Consider the following 23,597-nt stretch of genomic DNA (forward strand, 5'->3'; position numbering starts at 1 on the left):
GGTGGTGCAGAGGGAGGATGCCAGGTATGGAGTCTGGACTCCGGCGGAGGGGAGGCAGGATGGCAGGTATAGGGCCTGTGTTATGGGTAGTGGGGTGAAGGATGCCAGGTGTGGGGCCTGCGTCAGTTTGGGAAAGTATACTAATAGCTCTTTTATAGGTGCCCACCCTACGTTTGCCTGTGGCCCCTTCTGTACCCCCTATGATTCCTGGAGGCACACTGCCGCCCCTAACAGTCCGTACTCTTGAGACACATGTCCCACTATCAGCGCTCCATCCAAGTATAGAGTATACTATCCTAAATGCAATACTTTGTCCACTGTATGAATTCCACCGTTTACTGTAGAGGTTTTTTCGAAGGGTAGTTGCCGTAATCATCAGGGCATTTGCTCATTTGAACAGTTCATAAAGACTTCGGCTTTCGGGCCGGCAGCAGCAGTGCAAACCAGTATTAGCCGCTAAAGAGCGTGCAACTGGCACAGACCGCACCGCACCGCACGAGAACAGCAACGTGAGCGCTGGGGCCAGATTGACGCGAACGCCCTTGGCCCCCATGGCTCCCCTTCAGCCCTTGGAGGCGGCGGGTGATGGATGGCTCGTGTCCTTGCTCCCTCGCCTCGCCCCATAAATGATGTCGCGCCTTATCTGAGCTGTTGCAGCACAACATCCTTGGACGGGTATATAAGGCGGTAGACGGGTCGCAGAAAGACCAAGCCGAGCAGCACCCTCGCCCCTCCCCTGTGCACTATAGAAACTTCCCGGCGCACTCTACGGCCCTGCACTACGCCCCTGAGCACCGAGAGCTCAAGAGACTACTCCAGTCTCTGCCAGCCTAAGGGAAGAAGGCCTGCGCAACTCCCTGCCACCCAGAGCGAAGGAGAACCACTCCCTGCTAACCTGAGCAAAGGCCAGCACAACTCCCTGCCAACCAGAGCGAAGGAGAACCACTCCCTGCTACCCTGAGCAAAGAAGGCCAGCACAACTCCCTCCCACCCAGAGCAAAGGAGAACCACTCCCTGCTACCCTGAGCAAAGAAGGCCAGCACAACTCCCTCCCACCCAGAGCAAAGGAGAACCACTCCCTGCTACTCTGAGCAAAGAAGGCCAGCACAACTCCCTGCCACCCACAGCAAAGGAGAACCACTCCCTGCTACCCTGAGCAAAGAAGCCAGCACAACTCCCTGCCACCCAGAGCGAAGGAGAACCACTCCCAGCTACCCTGAGCAAAGAAGGCCAGCACAACTTCCTGCCACCCAGAGCGAAGGAGAACCACTCCCTGCTACCCGAGCAAAGAAGGCCAGCACAACTCCCTGCCACCCAGAGCGAAGGAGAACCACTCCCTGCTACCCCGAGCAAAGAAGGCCAGCACAACTCCCTGCCACCCAGAGCGAAGGAGAACCACTCCCTGCTACCCTAAGCAAAGAAGGCCAGTACAACTCCCAGACATCCAGAAAGAAGAGGAACTGCGCAACTCCCTGCCACCCAACGCCAATACCCGCCCCATTAACGGTGCCATCTAGCGGGGAAAAGAGCTGCGCCATCCCCTACAGCCATTACTCCCGGCGGCCGAAGGGCGGAATACCTGCACCGCGCCCACTCGCCACTGCCGCGCCATGCTGCCTGCCACCTTTAAGCTGTGCGCCGGCATCTCCTACAGACACGTGCGCAACATGACAGGTAAGGCCCGGTGGAGAGCGCGCAGTGCGATATCGCATCATTCATAAAAACCTTCGATGCGCGCAACGAAATTGTATAGCTATTGGCGCGCAGTCCGTGCTTGAACGCGCTGTTTTGCCGGATAATGAAACCGGGCTACTGGTATGGCCGATTCCCCTTCGATAACCCGCCTATTTCAAAGCGGATCACTCCCCTTCACAGCTTTTTCCCGCCAAAACGAACCAATGCAGCCTGCTTTATTACTCTTGATTTTATTCATATCAAACCAGTCGTTCTCACTCCCATTTCACAAGGATGAGCCGTATATTGGCATTCGAACCAGGGACCCGCAGGTTGCACCCAGACCTCGTATGCAAACAGCATCCGTTGGCACCTTGGCACCTTGCCCCCATCGCTCCGCCCCATCACCTACTACCTCTTGCCACATGGTTTTATCTGTTCAGGGTGCCTGCGCTGGCTGCCACCTCTGGCTCACGTGGTTTTCCCTGACAGATGAAGCCTGCATTACCAGTATGCGGTAAGGTACATGGAAAGCACTGCCTAGAGTAAATACACAATTTGCCCTGTGAAATACCTTCTTCGTACCCAGGTGGGTAAATTAAAACAAATGGCGTTTACAAACCTTGTTTTTAGTGTTACCAAATACTCTTCATGCAGGCCTTGGTATTGTAAATATCTCCTTAGAAAATACTGCATGTGATAAATAAGCTATATTTACCACATGTGGTATTTTGCACCCTTACGCACTGGATATCCCAGGCGATCGCAACTCATAATTGGACAGCATTTCATAAAGAAGTGGTATTTAAAACCCCACCTGTTTGCTCTTACCGCATCCTCATGATGACACCGGGAGCGCTGCAGGGACCGCCCTCGCTCGCGGAAGCACATTCCTGTGGCAGCCGGCGCTGCATGGCTGGCACCCCCCTTCTCCCCCCCCCCCCGCCCCGCTGATGTGTTTTTCTTGTGACCGCGGCCCGAGTTAGTAGTAGTTGGGTTGGAGGGTTTAGGAGTGGTCTCCTCTGAGCCATGTGATGCCCTTTGACAGACGGAGCACGCAGAGACACAAGGAGGGAGGTGTTTTTTTTTCTGACAGTGAGGAGAGCGTAGGAGTCTCGTGTGAGGCTTGTGGTTTACTCCGGAGGGCAAGGGTGTTTTTGGGGGGCGGGCGAGGGGGTTTGGGGAATATGCTCCAACCATTGTCCCAAATGGTTGGTGTAGTGTCCTGTAACAGCAAAAACAAAGCAGTGATGGCTGGAAGGTTTAGAATGAATCTTAACCTCTGGCATTGCTCTGGGCAACCCTCCAGACCATTGTTCTTCGCATGCCTTTACAGAAGGGGAAAGACCATATGCAATCAGGGTTGGCCCCACCCCAAAAGGTGCAGTCCAGCCCGAACTGCTAGGTCACATCCCATCTGTAAAAGACCACAAGCATCCACAAACATGTTTCGGCCTTGTTGGGCCTCATCAGTGAGGAGTAGCTTGGGTATAGTGATGTCCCCTGGGCGATGTGACGCTGGTGGCCATTCCCTAGGTGATGGCATTTTTCTCTGGATGATGTAGATTTCACCGACAGATCAGGGCCATATGCTTTTCCCAGACAGCAGGGGGGTAGGGGAGCTCCGGTGATGACCCACTGGGTGATGTGGTTTTGTGTATAGCTCCAGAAATGATTGCCACCTCTGGGTGATGTGGTTTTGTATAACAGCCCAAAATAGTGATTATTACCCTGCGGTTGAAATGGTTTTGTGTTACAGCCCACAAAGTGATTGTCTCTTCTGCGTCATGTGGTTTTGTGTGACAGTCCAAAGTATTGCCCCTATGGTTGTTCAGGTTTTGTCTAACAGCCAAAGAACTGCCTTTCCCCGCTGTGTGATGTGGTTTTGTGTATAGCTCCAGAAATTATTGTCGCCTCTGGATTTTCCCCTCCCCCTTTCCCCTGGCACTTGCCGTCTTGGCCCAACCAGCACATGCCCACGCCCACCCTTGGGGCACCCAACTCCTGCACTTCTCCCTCTACCCCCTCGCCCAACTGCACGTGTCACCTTGTCATGCACTTGCACGGTAGGATTCTCACAAGGCCAATATAACCGTTTTTTGTTGTTCTACTTTTGTGATTCCCATGTCCCCCCACCTCCCCCCACTCCTCTATCTTGTCGTGTGGTGTGGTGCCTGGAAACACCTGTGTATAGGTGCCATACAATTGTCCAATAAATAAAATAAAATGTGTGTTTTTTCTGATAGAGGGATGCAGCGATTACCTCCTCTGGGTGTTGCAGACTTTTGTGACAACCCAACATGGCACAAATGTCCTCATCTGGTTAATCTGACTTGCCCCTAAAGGGTGGGGGCTGTGGTGATGGGTCTTTCTCTCAAAGATGGTGATGTCAGTGGTTGTCTCCGCTGAACGATGTAGTGTAATCTAACATGTCAGTGCCCCCATAACTGTCTACTCTCGGTAATGAGACCATCGCTGATAGATGGGGGCTGCAGTGGCTGCTTCCTCGGGGTGATGTGCTCGCATGAGGCAGATGGAAGCTGATATGTTGTCCCCTCTGAGTTAGGAGGTTTAATTTAACAGTCCAAAGCGATGAGGACAATCTCCTCCTTGCAGTGAGATCACCACTGACAGAAAAGGGCTAGGGCGGTTGTCTCCTTTGGGTGATGTGATTTCCTCAGGCAATTAGAAGCTCATGTGGTTGTCCACTCTGAGTGATGTGGTTTCATCTAATAGTCCAGGGCTATGATGATCTCTTTTCTGAGGGTTGAGATCATCACAGACACATGAGGGCTGAAGTGGTTGTCTCCTCTTGGTGATGTGATCACCTCGGGCAGGTGGAAGCCGGCATGTTGTCACCTCTGAGCCACGAGGATTCATCTGACTTTCCAGGACAACGAGGACAGTCCTTTGAGAAATGCAGTGGTTGTCTCCTCTGGGTTATGTGACGCTAATGGGGGTCTTCTGTGACACCAGTGAGAGAGCGAGTGTGTGTGGAAAGAGAGAGAGTGTGTGTAGAGAGGGATCGAGAGTGTGAGAGAGAGCGAGAGTGTGAGAAGAGAGCGAGAGTGTGAGAAGGGAGAGCAAGAGTGAGTGAGACTGAGTGTAGAGAGAGCGAGAGTGAGTGGAGAGAGAGCGAGAGTGTGAGAAGAGAGCTAGAGTCTGAGAAGAGAGCGAGAGTGACTTGAGAGCGAGAGTGTGTGGAGAGAGTGAGAGTGTGTGGAGAGAGCAAGAGTGTGAGAGAGAGCGAGCATGTGAGAGAGCGAGAGTGTGAGAAGGGAGAGTGAGTGGAGAGAGGGCGAGAGTGTGTGGAGAGAGTAAGAGTGTGAGAGAGTAAGAGTGTGAGAAGAGAGAGCTAGTGGAGAGAGCGCGAGTGTGAGAAGAGAGAGCTAGAGTCTGAAGAGAGAGCGAGAGTGACTTGAGAGCGAGAGTGTGTGGAGAGAGCGAGAGTGTGTGGCGAGAGAGCAAGAGTGAGAAAGAGCGAGCGTGTGAGAGGAGAGAGTGAGAATGTGAGAAGAGAGCAAGAGTGAATGGAGAGAGTGTGTGTGGAGAGAGCGAGAGTGTGTGTGTGTTTTTGAGTGGGAGTGGCCATCCTGCCATTTATCACTCTCGGGTCAATAAAACGAGTAACCTTAAGCTGGGTAATGACAGTAACAATTATTGCATAATCAGCCATAAGCAATTCAGGTTGTACTATGCTACACATATATCATTATAGTTGGGCAGAATCAGGGTTGTCCAACTCCGGGCCTTAAGGGCCGGAATCCTGACGGGTTTTCAGGATATCCCTCATTAATATTCATGAGAAAAAATGTGCCTACATTTTGAATCACTGTATGCAAATTTCAATCATGAATATTAATGAAGGGTATCCTGAAAACCCGGCATTGGATCTGGCCCTCTAGGTCTGTATTTGCACAACCCTCTTTCTACAGGGATCTATCTATTCCTGCAAGGGGTTCTGTTGACATCTCATAGATAATGAGAGCAAAGCTCATATTTTCTATGACCTCGCATGGAGCCCTTAGTTGAAATGCAGCAAGTTCAGAGATACCCATCTATGACTTTGGGCTATGCACGCCCCCTGCACCGCTTTTCTAAACCCTGGACTGTCCCTTATGGACTAGCATTGCTGGGGGTGTACAGTGGAGATATGAGGGACTAGATACAAACAAATACCAAGGGCCTTATTACAAGGGCAGTGCGGGAAAACCTGGCAGTAAAGTTGTGGCAATTCCATTATGGACATTTAACTACACATGTCCCACACCACCAAGTTCTGATTTCGAGATAAAGTGGAGGAAATACGGCCAGCCACTTGCTGGAGGTTTCTCCTCCACATAATGCAGGAGTTACCAGGGGTGGAATTACTGCTACCCGAACCTCCCCCAGATCCCGAATGGAATCCTATGGACTGCAGGAATGAGCGCGCTCAATGCTGCCATTGTGCCACTTGTAATCAGGTGGATTTACCAAGAATGAGAGTGATGGAAAGTTATTGGCACAGGGACTAGCACCAAACGTGTAATCAGGCCCCCAGTTGCCCCTCACCTCACAACATAGCACCCTATTATGGAAAACAAAATTCCTGAGGTAAAACATTCTGTACCACCGTGCTGTGACGTCATAGAAGTGGACGATGGATTTCTAAATCCTCTGCTACGACTTCCCTGAAAGAGGCAACAGCTTGTGAAGGTGGACACAGCTGCTGATAGCTTCACCTGGAAGCAGGCGCAACAAACTAAAAAGCATTGCAAGTTGACAAGGCCCTGCGCGTGTAAAGGGGTTCCTGTTCGGCAGCCCAGCGCTTTACCCTCCAGTGGGACAAACGCTCCTCCTCCCAGAGCACCTGGCACTTAGGCTTGCAAATGTCTTAGCATGTTTCCAAACATTTGCGAGGGTAGCTCGTTGGCAGTTGTCAATGGCAGCAAGTCCCCTTAAATGAGCATGGATGTTTGGGCGGCAGCAGCAGGTGGGGCTTTTGCACCGGGATTTCTCCCACTCGGCTCCAGTTGGCTACCAATATGAGGAAAAGGCACAGCGCGTACCTCCATTTACAACTGTTAATGTCTAGTCTTGGCTATCGTGTGGCACAGTGCGTGCTACCTCTAACCCAAAACTATTGGCGTGGAAAGTGAAGACAGAAGAGAGATTGGGTGTGAGGACGGACACACAGCCTGTGGATCTTTGGAGTTTTACAAACCCATTGACCACGCATGGCCGTGCAGTCCTCTACAGCCATTAGTACCCACTACCCGCCACACCACATCTGGAAAAAACACCTGGGATCGCGTGGAGCTAGCCCTGTGCTTTTGAGGTGATGCCAATGTTATTTCCAAGCAGTCTTCTGAAAGGCAAAGGTTTAATTCCAGCTGCAAACCAGCTCCCACTGTAATACAAATATCTTCACCAAATTTGCCTGCAAGCCCTTGATTTATATGAAAAATGTTCGTCCTTTCACTGGATTATTGTTAATAAACAAGCATTGACAAAGCCAAGACAACACCAGAAGTTTTGGCTATAGTATTAACCATTTTCCAAGTTTTCAGGCACTGCAATAATATTCCTATGTACAATAACTGTTTGACAACTTTTGCCATCTTGTAGCTAGGTGTTACCATTATGGCAGTGCCTGGAAAATGCCTAGCCATGCCTACACAAAAGCCCAAACTGTTGGCTTTGCCAGTATTATTTTCTTTACATTCTGTTACAAGTCTGCTGCCATTCAGAATGGGGAGTATATATCTGAAATCATACTGATGTTTGCTTCTTTCTATACATATACGGTTGTTTTTATTATCCATATGTTACTCAACCATAGCCGAAAAGTGATGTGGTTACTCAAAGCACACTGGGCTCAAATCCCAACCTTTCCAATTTTAAGCGTGGGCCAGTGGGTACATAATGTTCTCTTACTAAGACTTATTCAGTTTATAGTGCATGTTTTTCCAACTAGCCAAAATTATAGTTTTAACACACTATACTTGTCCATATATATCAGCGACCACCCATAAGCACATCACAACATTGTTTGTCTCTTGTTACTAAATTTGGGTAATGTAACTTCCCATCATGTTGTAGACTATTACACACTAACGCCACTGCCTGTGACATTACCTTTTGTATTGTCACATCCGAGGGTATGAAACCAAATGCCAGTTAAAGGGTCCGGCGTCTCTTATGCGTACATGGCATGGTAAGGGCTAGAACCGGCCCTTGCATGGACGGTGAGATATCAATGTTGAGATGAACTAACCTATTGGGCTAGTGGCAGGAACCGAGTGTGCTACATTCCGGTCGCTCATTTATCTGAGCCGCCATTTGGAAAGGGATTCTCACAGATTCTCGAGCCCTCCATAGGACTTTGATTGCACTGTGCAGGCTGCGACCGGCCCTGCCTCTGTCATTACATGCCATTGCCAACCCTTCCTCTCCTTTTCTGCAGGTCTGAGAAGAACCGCCGTTGTGGCCATCGGGCAGCATTTGGACAGACTTGCCTTTGCAGGACCAGGCCCAAGCAGATGGGTCAACCAAGTGCGCCGAAGGAGTTCCCTACTCAGTAAGTACTCCAAGTCAAAGTCATCTTAGTGAATATTAAAACGCACCACATGGGTCTGACGCCCTGGGCCAGAAGGCATCCATTGCTCGCATGTCCCGCTTTAAAGGAAATTAAGTTAGAAGAGTTCTAGTATTTTAACCAGGGAAGCAGTTTCCAAAATATGGTAACTCCACGTGGTACACCATGTGCCCAAAATCCCTACCTGCATTCTAGCTGTTCCCAAGAGTAGCACACACTACCACACTCGCCATCATTCCACTTTCTCTGGTGTCATATTCCAGAGCTTCAGAACACAAGGTTAAAAACTGTGATCGAGATTTCTAATCAACCCCGGTTCCCTGGATTACTAGATCATTTGATAACCAAATATATATATACCCTATCACCTACCCCATCCTCGACACAAATATTCTGTCCAATCCACCTAGATTACTTAAAATGTTACTGCGTCGCCTACTACCCTACCCACCACCGAACACACACATTCTCATGAATCCTGCAGCCTACTACCTAACTCACTACCGGATCACACGATATTTCCGTTTAACTGCAGCGATCTACTGCTTACCAAACCCCACATCAAGTGGGATTCCCACAACGCCTCGTCACTTGCCTTAGATCCTAGACCGGTCTCAGGTAGAGTTCCATTTGACACCCCCTTCCAATGCAATAAGGTCAGTTTTTCTCCTAATAAGGTGAATGTGGTGCCTCCCTCGTGCCCCTTGTAGGCGTTGCCCTAGACAGCCTCCTATTATGGCCTTGCTGTAAAAACAGCCCTAGCCGCCAGATGACGCATGATTTTTACGAAATCTCCGTCACATCCTTACCCACCAGAGATCAAGTGAGCAAGATCCAGACCTTGTACGAGTGGCTGAGCTCCTTTCCTGAGATATACATTTTCAGGATGGGAAACGGCCACCGAAAACACTAGAGTAACTCCAAATGCAAGGCGCACGATATCAATCATCTCCCCGCCTCTTATTTCTTTATAAAGCCAGTCAATCTGTCTGCGAAAGGGACAGAGTAGAAAACATTATGCCCTCAGCACGCCATCAACCTTTCCTGTCCCCCCCTCTAGGCTCCAGGCTGGAGGAGAAACCTTACAGTGAGGTCGAGATGTCCTATGTCAAACAGGGGGAAGAGGCCATGAAGAAGTCACTCAACATTCTGGAAGAGCAGGATGGATGGAAAACAGAGATTGTGGCGGTAAGAGGTTATCAGTGATCTTGGTTGTGTGCTGGCTACATGCAATTTTCCCAAGTTTCTCTTGGAGATATATTGGTCTTACGGAGATTTGTGTCTTTCAGCAAAACGGAGACAAGGTGCTAAGCAAGGTACTGCCCGATATTGGTAAAGTGTTTAAATTGGAGGTGGTTCTGGACCAGCCCCTGAACAGCTTGTACGGCGAGCTAGTGGACAGGATGGAGCAGATGGGTGACTGGAACCCCAACGTCAAAGAAATCAAGGTGAGGTGTGACACAGTACCAGTCTTGATCTATGTCTTGTTTTACTGTTGCACAAAGCTGTATTAGTACCCGGCGAGGGGGGTCTATCGGCCTCCCAGCCAATGAGGAGGCTCAAAATGTTAAGCCTGCCATCTGTGTCTCCTCATAGCGGAAGGCTGCCATCTTCCCCCCGCTGGGATCTCAGGTAAGTGCCGGCCGCATCCCTGCGGCCCTTTCCTCCACCCACTTTTCCACTTATTTTTCCCCATCCCATTCCTGCCCCACTTCCCTTCCACAGCCTGGTCCCACACCAATGCCGGCCCGTCCCCGCAGCCTCGTCAATGACCATCATGGAAAGGGAGAAGGGACAATGTAGTCCGTTCTCCGGATCCATGACGGCCATCTTTAAAAAAAAAAAAAAAAAGGTTAAACAAACTATTAGTATTCGGTACATCGTGCCAGATACTAATAGCAATATTACCCTCGCAGCAGGCGGAATTACCGAGCCTGGTAATGGCCCGGGCTAAGCCCTCACTTTGCTTGGGCTTCTACCTGGCCTGGGGCATTACTTGGCCCGGTAATACCCCTCCGCTCGGGTAATATTGCTTAATTACTGCAGGTCAAAAAGCAATAGCATGGGGTGGGTTACAACACAACAGATCGATAATTTCCTTCAATGACAATCGACGTCTGATGTTCATTAGCACGAAGGTCTGAGCAGTGATCCCTGTTGCTCTAGGAAATGTGACATTTTGCCAGTCTCTTGCTTTGTAATTCAGAAACAGTTGCAGCTTGTATGGATTGTATGGAAGTGAAACTCTGGCCAGTGCCCATCGCTCATGACCACAATAGGCCGCCATCTTGCATTGCTGCCTTAGAACCATCCCAATTCTATCAAAATCACTAGTGAACAATGCAAGTTATGATCTAGGGGGAAAAAGGATTTGGCTATTAATAAAGTCAATTTAGTTAGGCGCTTGCAGCAGAGATTGCAGTATAACTGACGAGTGGGTCGCCCGTTCGAAACATACCGGAGTCTCGGCAGCCCATCATTTAAAGTCAGTAAAATATGTACAGCACCAATGAGCTTATTATCGATGGCACTTGACATTGAAAGACAGTTCAGTGTGTTGTATGCAATTCATGAACAAGACTATTGACCAATCTGACTCAGTCAATTTTTCCCCATAGTCCATTATCTCTTTTCACTTAACCATCTATTACAGTAGGCACACATTGCCACTGCTATCAACATCTCAGCCATGGTTAGTGGCATTTCACAAACAAGTATATGTAATAGTATGTATTTGACAGTACCTTAAAGTTTGGAAAAAAAAATTGGGGGACCATCTGCGGTTACCCTACTTCTGATTTCTCTAGAGTACTTTTGCAATCTCCTTTTTCATGTTCTGGGCGAAATTGGACTTGGAATGTGCCTTGCAAGCTTGGCAGGCATGAGGTAGTCATAGATCATCACAGCCCTTTGATCAGTGTCCCCCACATATGTGAAATTGCGGGATCACCAGTGGGGGGGGGGAGGGGGGCGTTAAGACCTTTTGTCCTGTTCCCTGCCAAGTCACTACACAAAGGAGACTATGAAGAAACCACCACACGACTGGTATGGATCTGGTGTAAGGGGGTGCAATGCAGTAGGTGAGGTGGGTGTAAGTAGGGTGACTAGATTTAAAAAGTGAAAAACCAGAACATAGCAACTAACATAAAAGTAGGACTAACTCTTGAAAGTGGCTGTCAAGGCACTACACTTCAGTAGAGGTTGGAGGGGAAGGGGGTTTAAGTGTTACTGTTCAAATAAATACATATTATAATTAATTCATCACAAGCTAACACTATCTTAAGTTGTAAAATGCAGTATTTCTTCTGTGTCGGATTGTGCATTCATGCCCGTCAGCTATACAGACTGGCTATCAAAAACCAGGACCACTGCAGTTTCCAATGGAACCATAATCTGGAGAAAGGGGGGACAAAACACAAACACCCAGGACAGTGCCGGCAAAACCGGGACGTCTGGTCACCCTAGTTTACGAGACTCTCGAGAGCAGTAGTGGTAGCCACAAATCTGGCCGACCGCCGTGGCTGTGCGACTACTTATATACCCAGACATGCACCATTGGTTATTTCTTTGGAACTGGTGGAGTGGCTTGCGGCAGGAAAGAGGTTCATTAACTGTGGTAAGAAAACAGTCGCTTTAAGTATCTTTGTCAAGCAAATGGGGTTGTAAGTTCGACCCCCCCACACCTCCTCAATTAGAGAGAATGAGATTGACATATCGTCTGTGCAAAAATTCAATCACAGTTTTGTTGAAAAGCTGCCTTTAGTAATTGCACAGCATCAGTGGCAAGCAGATAAAAAGCTGATTGAAATGGACCAATCGTTGATGTGACTTGTGTAAGTAGGATTATTTTGACCTCAACACTACAGTTCTGCACCCAATGATCTTGATCAAAACCCCATTAACTCCAAAGTGCCACGACAGTCCAGAGCAGAGTCCTAGAAAAAAAAAAAACACAGATCCAACACATTGATTACTGTTGCTCTTTTGTAGCCTTTCAGACTCTCCATGCGTGCACAGTATCTAGCTACAATAATATAAAAGGCCAGTATGTTTGTCCAATGCCGTCATGCGCAGTAGAGGCTGCCCGAATGCGCAGAATGCTCTGCTAGAGGGAGCTGTTGCCTTAGGATATACATCGGTCCAAGTCGCATAGCTTCACCTGTTGTCACCGCTAGAGGGAGCTGTAGGCTTAGGCCATATAGTGGTCCTACTGTGATACTGAAAGCCTGCCCTTTGCCCCGTGTACATGGGCCTGTACACTAGTTATATAATGACAGAGTAAAACGCAAGTTTAAATCAGAGCCCGTGGGGGGCATTAGCTGCCCATGCCTCAGCATGAGGCATCAAGACTATGTACCCGAAGAAGCTCCCTTCAAAAAAGTAAAATACTTCAGAACGTAGAATTTAAGGTTAGGACACAGGAAATAGTACAGGGTTTAAATCACAAAGATGCAGATGGAGGCCAAACGATCAATGTTAAACGAACCATAACGTAGACAGTACCGCTGCCACAAACAGTAGCGTTTCTAGTTCGCCCCATTCAGTGCCCAGCCCTCTGACTGCCTGCTCTGGTGTATATTCCACAGATCCTACAGAAGATTGGCAAAGACACGGTCATCACCCACGAGACTGCGGCCCAGGCAGGTGGGAACCTGGTGGGCCCGCGAGACTTCGTGAGCGTGCGTTGCAGTAAGAGGCGGGGCTCCACCTGCGTGCTGGCCGGCATGTCCACCCGGTTCGGAGCAATGCCCGAACAGCAAGGAGTCATCAGGTGAGCGCGCCCCATTCTTTCTTCCCGTGGTATTGTGCCAATGAACCAAAGCGCACATGTAGAGGGATTCCACCACACTGTACTGGGGGATAAAATAAGAGGGGGGGCAGTTATCTTTGTGGTGATCAGAGGCAGACATTCCTATGGGAACATTAATAGGCTTATTGAAAAATGGCCCCTGCTAATGGCTGGCAGGGGGAATGCAGAGTTAATCATATGTCAGCCATGTGGTAATGGCTTGGATAGCATAACCCCTGTTATTCTTCAAAAGGGTTTACAGAAAAGTGGATGGATCACAAGAACCTTGATGTCCATTATCGAAGTGTTTCTCCTACACTGAGAGCAGAGCTTAAGCTGTCTCCAACAACAGATTGGAGACGCCAGCGGAGGACACACTCAGTCCCCTCCCACAACTATATGTTGCTCTCCTACCTGATCTCCACAAAACACAGAAAAAGTATCACTTGGCACGATGCCAACATTCCCCGCTTCTCTTGTGCCCCCAAACCCAAAAACATAGAAAAAAATGCCCTCGCAGTCGGAACCACCACCGCATGCAGTGGTCTTTTCTCCACGTCACACAGGTCCCATATATGCAGATAAGAAAGCTGTAATGCAAGCAGCAGTAAGAGGTCGGCCACCGGCTTGAAGTGCCCTGGTCTCTCAGACATGATGTCACACCACTGCCCGGTTTCCCTGCTGCTTTCTGTTGAAAGATGGTAGGACCCCAGGCAACAATGTAACGGAGCCTGAACTATCTCTTGACACAGAATAAGTGAATGTGGTAGATTTGGGATTTCGGCCTGCTTTCTAACATTCATAGACTGCCACCAACCCCACCCAAGTAGCTCACACTCCCGTGTGTAAGGAGCCAGCAGCTTTTTCTGGCTCCTGGTCTTTTTTTGGAGTAGGGGTACCCCTAACCACCTTTTCCGCTCCTCACCCCAACACTGCCCCAGCTCTCCCCCTTCCACACTCTCATCTGACCCGAAGACTCCCTTTCCTGCATTCTGGTTCCTGTCCTGACAACCGCCACACAGTCTTCCCCATTGGTGGCCTTCTGTTAGCAGTGTGGTGCCTAATAGGCCAGATTCCTCCATTGGCATTTTGCGTGCCAGCATGGTGCGGATGGCCACCAAACATCATGGAGAGTTAATGCCAAAATGTCAGGACAGAGCAGGTGAAATTGCAGTAGATTGCCAAAAGTTAGGGCTACTCCTGAAAACCAAACCAGCATAGGTGGCAAGCCCATAATGTGCAGACCTGCTGCCACAAGTTGACACGTTTCTCTGTTTGTCCCAACCTCTTGCAGAGCGGAGAACGGCCCAACCTGCATGGTGCTCCGTCCATCTGCCAATGATCCCACTCAAACCAAGTTAACCTGGCTTCTCAGCATCGACCTGAAGGTGAGTTTTGGAATCTCCCTGGAGTATTAGGTCCCAGGAGTTCCACTGGGTGTGTTTGATGCTGGTTCATAGATGTTCTTTTTACAAGTATAACTCATCACACAGTGGTTTGCTAAGAGCAGCAAAAATGGACTGCAGTAGTCAAGGTTGCACAGATCCCCCCTCCCACTTTGATTGTGGCTGGTGTTGCTCCTTTGAAGACCACCGGATTAATGTTTCCCATTCTAAGTCCTGTGATGCCTAAATTGAGTAAATCTGGACACCCCCATTCTGGTTGCCAAGTTGACTTTCCAGGGTCTTCGAGCCCTGTAGCCGTTATGAGTTGGTGATGTTTCTTGGTTTAAGAGCTAGCCCGCGAGGTGCTTGTCCGGGGCACTAGCTACCTTGCATGGATGTTGCATTCTTTGGGTACTTTGCATCTAGTGCATTTAATTAAGGACAACATGATGCAGTAACTTGTCTTGGCCAGAGCCTACTAGCTACGCCCAGAAACACCCCCACGTTTTACAAAATGTACAAACGTGTGGGAGCCACTCTACTTAGGATGAACATGGTCCAAATAACCTTTTCTATGCGGTGTACCCAACTCCGGAGGACCTACAATTGTGGTTTAGCTCACCTCACCCTTCTCAGAGGAGAAATATTCATTTGCATACCAGTCTGGTCCCACCCCCAAGGGCAGCCCAGTACCGAAATTCTAGGCAATTCTCCCCTGAAGTGTACCATCAGCAACCCCAAGACACGTGTTTCAGCCTACTTTGGCTTCATCAGTGAAATATTCAGATCATTGTCTATTTTTTCAGCTCTGGACTGCACTTGTGGATGGGACCAGAGTGATATGCAAATGGATATGTCTTCACTTTGAATGGTTCAGTGAGCTAAAACGTGGCTGTAGAGCTCCCCGAGTGGGTCACATCCTTTAGAACAGGTTATTTGAACCATGTTCCTTCTCAGTAGAGCCCCACACCGTTGCACATTTTTGTAACGACTTGGCATTTTATGTGACTATAGGTAGTTCGGACGTGGACCCCTAGCTCACTGTGCTTTGGAGAGGCTCAGCTTCACCTCCCTGACGAGGCCCAACAAGGCAGAAACATGTGTCTGGCGTTGCTGATGGAACTCTTGTTTAGAGAAGAATTGCTTAGCTTTCCGATGCTGGACTGTGCTGGTGGGTGGGTTGGGGGTGGGGTCCAGAGTGGGAAGAGCACAGTGAGCTAAAGCGTGGTTGTAGACCCTTCCTGAGTGGGACACAAACCACAGAACAGTTTATTTGAACCATGTTTGTTCTCAGTAGAGGGGCTCCCGCACTTTTGTAAATTTGTCAATAGCCAAATGGGTTCCATGAAAACAGACTGCAGTTTCCTAGTACATGGAGTAGTCTATGCCTAAGGGGTACTGTGAGCATGTAGTCCTTGGCCTGCGACCTTGGGCTACATACCTTTACAGTGGCTTGACTTAGTATCCAAAGGCGTAGACTATGGAACCTCTCAGCCAGTGAAAATATTGTCATGGTCTCCATTTTCTATGTACTGATCATGCCGCTGCTTCTCACCTTCTGGCCTTTTGGTCAAGAGGGTCTAAGGTATGGTCACATGCGTACTGTGAGGTAAGCTGACAGCTTTTCTTCAGCAGCTTGTGCGTCAACTCAGTGAGTTAAGCACTCGCTGCAGGGATATGTTTGTATCCTACAGCTCTGAATCCAAGAAAGGGCAACATGTCCCAACGAGATCGAAACAATGTGTACATTTGATTTGGTAATGGGTAGTTCCTGTTATTTGCCGTACAGCAAAGCAGTCATAGAAAGAAGCACTTCCTAGAAAACAAGATTATTTTCATTTTGTTTAATGATAACAGATACATTGTTTTATTTAAAAAATGAACACAGCTCTAGGTAACTTGGAGACTATCAGACAGCAGTGGGACGCTTGGACAAATAATTTGTTTTGCCTTCTGCTTGTGGGAAATTGGCATATGTGGAGATTAGGGGCGACTCGAGAGGCCCAGGTGGTCCTTATCAGATGTTGAATTCTATGTTTCTGGAGTAGCACAATAAATCACCATTTTAGGAAAATTTACAAGGAGAAAGTTCACGAAAATGCTCTGTGCAATTCTGACCCCAAATCCATAGGGTTCTCAGAATAGAAAGATGCATGTCACGAGACATGACCCTGGAGCTAGGGGTGGCTTTATGTTGACTAGGCCTTCGCCTTTTGTGGAGCAGAGATATTTGGTCTGCAGAGTTCATCAAGGGGGTCATTATTTATGTCCCATCATAGACTCGATCAATAACATACTCGGTAGGGAAAAGCCAACCGGCAAAATGTCTGCTTAATATGGCATGGGGAAGTGTCGCAAGAATTCTCTGAACGCACAAGGAGCTATACTAATGCAAATTTGGGCACTTGACTCATGTATACTTACCACCAGTACTGTTCTTCCCCCCCCCTCCCCACAGGGATGGCTTCCCAAGTCAATCATCAACCAAGTGCTGTCCCAAACCCAGATGGACTTTGCCAACCACCTCCGTAAGCGGATGACCACCGGCCGGAACACTGCCATGGAACTGAACATCTGCTGAAAGGAGCCCATCCATCTTTGGACATTACTTTGAAGACACAGCTTTGTGGACTATTGAAATGTATTTTCAGCACACCCTCCATTTCCGGGAACACGCAATGCAGATCACCAATTCATAACACCTTTCAAGAGATGCTTGTTGACTATTACATACAATTTGAATTGGGGCAGCAGGGGCCAGAAATACAGACTATGATTGTCTAAGAAGAACTTTATTCAGTGTTAAAGCAAGTCCTGGAAAGGAAGCTTCAGTTTCCAAAACGGATGAAATGTTACTTGGAAAGAGTTAAGAAATTTGACCTGCCACCCACACATGGTTAGTACCTGAAATGGCCAAATCTTTGGCAAAGAATAAGGGAAGATATCTATATAAAACAATTTATCGATGAGGAGAGGCCATTGGAAGACTGGTGCCCACTTTGGGGTCTAACTAACCTGTTGTGCATTGCCTGTTGGCCAAAAAGCTAAGTACAGGTGAGAGAGTGCCAAGTCCCTAATCTGTGTCACCTATTGGAAGTATTCCCAATGAGTTTAGCTGGTTGGCCCCATTGCAGTTGTGTTTAGACTTTTGCACTACCCATTGTCAGCATAGTTAGTGAGTTATGTTCCTCCCTTTTGCCCATAGCTTGATGCCAATGTCCCTGCTCTGCATAGACTGCTGCCACTGTCTACAGTGCTCTTATATGCTTGGCACCATCCCTGATGTGCTCAGCCTATTTGCACTGTCCCTAGTGAATCAGCTGTGGCTCTGATGTGCTTAACCTGTTGGCACGGTCTCTGTTGCTCATGTACTTAGTCTGTTGACACCATCCCATAGGTAGGCAGCCTGTTGGTGCCGTGCCTGGACTTCATAAGCTATTAGCACTATCCTTGATGCGTTTGGCCTGTTGTCACTCTGGCACTTGTCACGTGTTAGCACTGTTTTCAAAGTGCTTAATATGTGCCTCCGCCCTACATGTGCTTCATATGTAGTCTTTTTGCAGTTGCTGACTTGAATAGACTATGACACTCCCCTAAATGTACTTAGCAATTTGGCACAGTCCTTAATGTGCTTATTCTATGCCACCCTATGGGGTTTGCATCCTCCTTTACGTGTTAGCGCCGTCGGCACTGTCTCGAATGTGTAGCCTTTGGCACTTTCTCTGATCCAATTAGCCCAATGAGGTTGTGCATCATGTGCTTAGTCTGTGGCAATGCCCCTAATGTGCTTAGTCTTTTGGTGGTGCTGCCTACCTGGTAGCTATATTCCTTCCACGCTTAATCCATTAACACACTCTGATGTGCAAAGCATACTCAATATGTCCTTTCTATAGATAGTCCAGAGATACTGTGACTGAAATGCTTCACTCTGGCCTCCTGTGCTTAGTCGTTGGCAATGTTTTTGATCTGCTTAGGTTCTTGCGATCATCCTTCATTTGTTTAACCCGATAGCAGTACACCTGATGTTCCTAAAGCACTGTTCACATTGACCTGGCTGTGCTTACACTGATCATACAGTCCCCCAAGTGCTTTGTGTGCTGAGTGTGATGGCACGCCTTGAGTTTCTTAGCCTCACAATGGTATTCCGAAGGTTCTCAAGCTACTGGCATAGTCTCTCCTTCTATTCCACAAATGTGCCGCCGTTGTTGATCCAGTCTAGGAAAAGTTAAATATGTACACAGGGAAAACCTAATGCAAAATCCTAGTTGCATCATGTGATAGATAACTCATTGTACACACTATTCATAGACCCCATCCTTATGCCATGAAGCTTTCCCTTTTTATATTGTGGCTGGCTTTAGGGGGCCCCTTTTTTATGGATACATTGTGAATAACCAACAGCAGTAATTATTTAATTGCTTACAGAGATAGTGGTTGACTGAATCTGCTGCAGAGTTAGTTAACCTATCAGAAAGTTCAGCAAGCAAAGCACTGTTCTTTGGGAGCAACACCTCACTTGTACTTGAGGCACATTTTGTGGACAACCTCTGAGAGGATGTCATTTCAATGCAGCATCCCACCAGACCATGTTTCAGCCATTCACATGAAAAAATACAGAATATTTATATAAAATGTACACAGATATGCACTGAGCATTCAACGAAGTGGGTAGTCTTATACATGCAGTATTTCCATGAGGGATGAATGACATCAACAAGAATGAGATGAAGACACATATGGAACACAAATACTACTTGGCTGTAAAATTGATATAGACATACCCTTATTACATATATGGATGGGATGCAGCAACGTTAACATTCAGTCGCTCGGATAAACCAACTGATTAATGTGCCATATAGTGAATGTCGCTTTACAGACCTAGTTACTGCTTAGGTCTCGTAGGTAGACATGTGTACAGTGCCTGTTGTGTAAAGATATCTAGATGCAGGAAAACACCCAATGTTAGTTGGCCAAGCATAATGCTTGGGGTATTTTCGTAGAAAAAAGTATTCACCAGACTGGGCAGCTATTTATGCTTTGGTAATCTTAAAGGTATGTGTGACGGCATTCAATGTGAGGCCTATGCTTAATGGAGATCCTCATTCATAGACTAACGAGGACTGTCCTCTGGCCACGGACGTTCAGAGATTAACAGGCTTGAGAACTGATGTTAAGGAACTCTTATTTATTTGTGTATATCTAAATGGTCTGCTTTTAAAGCAACAGGTGCTCTTTTTAGGCTTTGCTGGACTGTGTGTTCAAGCACCATTATTTTCCAATGGAGCCATTTGATCGGCTACCAACATATTCTAAGCCCTTATATTTATATATGTATTTTATTATTTTATTTAAAGCTGGTCCTCTTGGTGCAACAGATTGGATGGACATTAATTTATCTCAGATAGTAACAATGGACCCATTGGTTTAGTCCTTTGGAAATGGCACCGAAAGGAGGAAGCAAACGTCCGGCCTGGGTCCTTATTTTTCCCGGAAGTGGCATGAGACCGATTTATTTATGTGATGTGATGGTGTTGCTGTAACAGAAGCTCTGTAAAGCTCATCCATTGATTATGTGCCAAGAACTTTGCTTATTAAATATTTATTGTGCAGAGCTAATGCAATGAATTGTAGCTGGTCTAAAATGTGTTCCTTAACAGTGTATAGTAGATAGGAGGGAAATGCTTTTAAGGATTTTCCCCAATAGTTTTGTGAAAGGCACAGAATGTGGGAAGCAGCTATGGCTAAATTCCAAGATTTTCTGATTTCATCTGAATGTCAACAAAACCTCAACGAACCAACACTCATCTTTTCTTGACAGGCATTGGGACATGAATTCATAATTCTAGTTGACCAAACGCTGCTACCTACTGGACAATGAGACTCCAACTCAATGCTTCACCATTCACCCAGTCCTCCTGTCTGCTCAAACCTACACAGTCTAGTTAAGATGAATTCTAAAACTTCCAGCCATCACCTCAGACTTGGGTCCCGTGCCTGCTGGGCCTAGAGACCCAAGCTACTCCTCACTGATAAGGCCCAATGAGCTGAAACATGTCTGGGGATGTTTGTGGTATTGTGCATAAGGGATGTGACCAAGCAGTTCGGGCAGGATTTCCCCTTTCGGGGTGGGGCCAAGCCAGATTTGCATATGGTCTTTCCCCTTCTGTAATGGCTTGGCAGGAGAAAAAAGGTGGTCTGGAGGGTTGACTAGAGCAATGCCAGAGGTTAAGATTCATTCTAAACCTTCCAGCCATCACCTCTTTTATTTTGCTAGATTGTGTACGTTTCAGCAGACTAAAGTTTTCAGTTTTGAATGTGTTCTGGCTGCAATGTTAGAGAACTTAAGAGGAGCCCTATCATTCTCTGTTCAAAGGCATCCTATTATATGCTAGAAGGTTCCATAATACATTCGCCTTGTTCAGATTTTCTTTCTTTCCTTATTATATATTGACCCTTTGATTTTTTTTTTCTCCATATACGTAAACTTCTTGAACAGAGGCATTTTCAGAACTGGGAAGCAGGTGACCTTTGTCAAAGTTAAGCAAGAGCTCTCAAAAGCACCGGTCTTTAGGAATATCAGAAACTCTGTGTTTTATTGTGATCAACATGATGGGTTTGCCCAAGGAGTCTTGTCATTGGGACCTCCTTTCACAGATGGCCATCTGTGGCCTTACAACCAGTCTCGACAACCCAACCCTCCCCTGGCTTGAGGCCATTCCTCGGTTTTCCACGGCGTAGTAACATTTTTAATATTCCAGTTGATGAAAATCCAGGGAGCTGTCCATCTGCCATGTTCAGTGTCCAGCCACTAACTGCTGGAGCGGGCATTATAAACCCCACCTAACCTTTACAATAAGTAGTGTAAAAAAAGCAAGGCGTTATGTTGCTGTTTCAGTTGTGCTTCAATGTCAGTTGCATTTCTTTAAAAAGAAAAAAGTAGATTAGGTAGTGCTGTTACCGCACCTATATTTCTAGCCAATAATAAAACTGGATTTACAATGAAGTATCTACTAATCAGGCCATCCAGCTACACGCGATTTAACAGTTTAGAGCTCAACCTTACGCCCCCACTGAGAGTAGAAAGAACAAATGGACAAAGTGACCACATTTAGAGTAATGCACCATTTGTAGTGTGTGGTAAAAGCAATGTTCACCTGTGGACACATTCCAATTCCACATGTATTGTGATTAACGAAGAATTACACACGTTTTGCATTCACCACCCTTGCTTGGCACCTGCAAATGGACCCGATCTCAAAAAAGTGTTTAAAAATCGATACAACTCAGGTACACGTCCTTTGAACAGAAAATAAATATGTGAAATAGAAAAGTGAAAAGAAAAAAAGCACATCTACATTTTTACATGAAAGCAATGTCAAACTCTGCAGAAAGTGAATCACTCCCAGGGGAAAAATGTGTTTTAAAATGTTACATTTGTGCCTGCAGATTTGCCAATGTCCTAAATTTCGATTTATGCCAGGTTGCAATAGGGGTATTGCAGCAAGAGCTTGCTGATGTTATGTGAATTGTGATGCACCTCCTGTCTTTGTTTCTCATTTGCACTGCCCAATCAATCACACTCCTCCGGACACACCCATTTTGCATATGCAAAGAGATGTTAATGGGGGTACAACCCCCCCCCCCTCATTAAGTCGCATGAATTTCATTCAGTATGCACACTGCTGGCCCACGCAGCTGTGCCCCATTTATCATTTTTAAGAATGACACACCAATGCCTTTGAGAATCAAAATTAGCTTAGCACAACACTGCCTCACTCTACCGTGAGACGGAGAGCGTTGTCTATGGGCACAAAGCCTAGGCGGGTCTGGAGAGTCAAACCTAATCTGGGACTCAAAGATAGATGTGAATTATTCTCAGTTCATTAATTAAACATGTTGAGATGTACCATATATTCGCTTTCTTGCCTAGTTGGGGCACAGACAAGGACCATCTTCAGCCACCAGTCACAAATTACTTCTCTAATAAAGGCTGTTCCTGGCACATTATATGCCAACCGCATGAAGAAATCATTTGTGTCCCAAGTCTGTTCCATTTGGTAATTCCTTGGGAACATGATCCAGGTACCTTTCCAGCCTACTGAGACCACACATTTAGGGGGGCTGGAAAAGACAGTTTGCACGTCCAAGGGTCAGACAACCAGTATTCTTTCCTGTACGCCCGTCAGCTCACTTCCGGCCCACCCTAGATAGATTTCCACTGACTCCTCTGTAGGTTATGTACTCTTGTGGCAGTTCAGAAGTACTGGTGAGTGCTACACTAGGCATGACATTTGCTGTACCACTTTCCCAGTTTGGCAACACCATCTTATTAAATAATCAGCATGTTTCAAATGAAGCAAAGGTGCACCCTCAAACAAAATGTGAATAATTGTTACTTGAAGGCCCTGCTGCTTACCTGTGATGTTTGTGCGTTTTGATTGGCCACACCAATAAAATTGTCAAATTACCTTTTGTGTGTTGTGTTTTATGCACTTTTCTACCATGGTCGTCTACCCCGATAGACAATAAGGGCAATCCCTGGGTTGTGAGTCCCAAAGAGTGAAATCCAAATGGAACTAATGAAACTTGGACATCAATTCTCATCATTATGCAAAATAGTAGGCATTCAGACCGAGTGTTGAACATTCTATGGAGTCACATGCAATGTAACCATTTACAATGCTAGGGTGTCAGAGTTAAAACAGCATGTCTAGTGAGTCAGAATGGATCCTTTACCAAACTCCTGCCAGCAGCTTGCACTAACAACAGGAGAGGGTGGTGGTGGAACTGGGCTGCTATCAGAACATGAAGCGACTGCTGCTGAAGTACTGTGAACACATTCAAGCCATCGGTGGCACAGCATCATAGTATTTGCCCAACAGCTTCAGCAGTCATTGGATGGAGGCACAGAGCCCTTATCAAAGCATAAACAGCACACGTACAACACGGAATGTGACTGGCCTTCAACCATCCATGGTTGGGATATGTGGGTCTGCATCACATTATGGAAGGGCACCTGCAGAAGAGTATGCACAAGAACTACCACAATCGATTGTAGCACCAGACCCACATCCCAACACGACGCTGACGCTGCAGCACAATGCAAGTATATCAGCTTCTGAAATCAGTCCTTTTCACAAGAAAGAGGGTCGTAGAATTGTGGCAGCAT

The 23,597-nt window shown here is 47.1% G+C and overlaps 1 protein-coding gene across 1 annotated transcript; it reads left to right on the forward strand.

Annotated features, from left to right (window-relative positions):
- The first annotated feature begins 694 nt into the window (after positions 1-694).
- STAR (steroidogenic acute regulatory protein) lies at positions 695-22,896 on the forward strand. The gene is made up of 7 exons (XM_069617944.1): positions 695-1,674; positions 8,120-8,233; positions 9,312-9,439; positions 9,541-9,699; positions 12,838-13,022; positions 14,335-14,428; positions 16,884-22,896. Exons 1-7 carry the CDS (start codon positions 1,611-1,613, stop codon positions 17,004-17,006), a joined length of 867 nt encoding a protein of 288 aa, XP_069474045.1. The 5' UTR covers positions 695-1,610; the 3' UTR covers positions 17,007-22,896.
- The last annotated feature ends 701 nt before the right edge of the window (positions 22,897-23,597 follow it).

This window comes from Ambystoma mexicanum, chromosome 10, assembly GCF_040938575.1.
Source record: "Ambystoma mexicanum isolate Mex_15411 chromosome 10, UKY_AmexF1_1, whole genome shotgun sequence".
NCBI lineage: Eukaryota > Metazoa > Chordata > Amphibia > Caudata > Ambystomatidae > Ambystoma > Ambystoma mexicanum.

What these genes read in the sequence shown, in the direction of transcription:
- STAR (XM_069617944.1), top strand. Translation starts at nt 1,611, where the DNA reads ATGCTGCCTGCCACCTTTAAGCTGTGCGCCGGCATCTCCTACAGACAC. An exon ending in GGAAAACAGAGATTGTGGCG is followed by an intron (nt 9,440 to 9,540) that starts GTAAGAGGTTAT and finishes TGTGTCTTTCAG; the next exon opens with CAAAACGGAGACAAGGTGCT. An exon ending in CCAACGTCAAAGAAATCAAG is followed by an intron (nt 9,700 to 12,837) that starts GTGAGGTGTGAC and finishes TATATTCCACAG; the next exon opens with ATCCTACAGAAGATTGGCAA.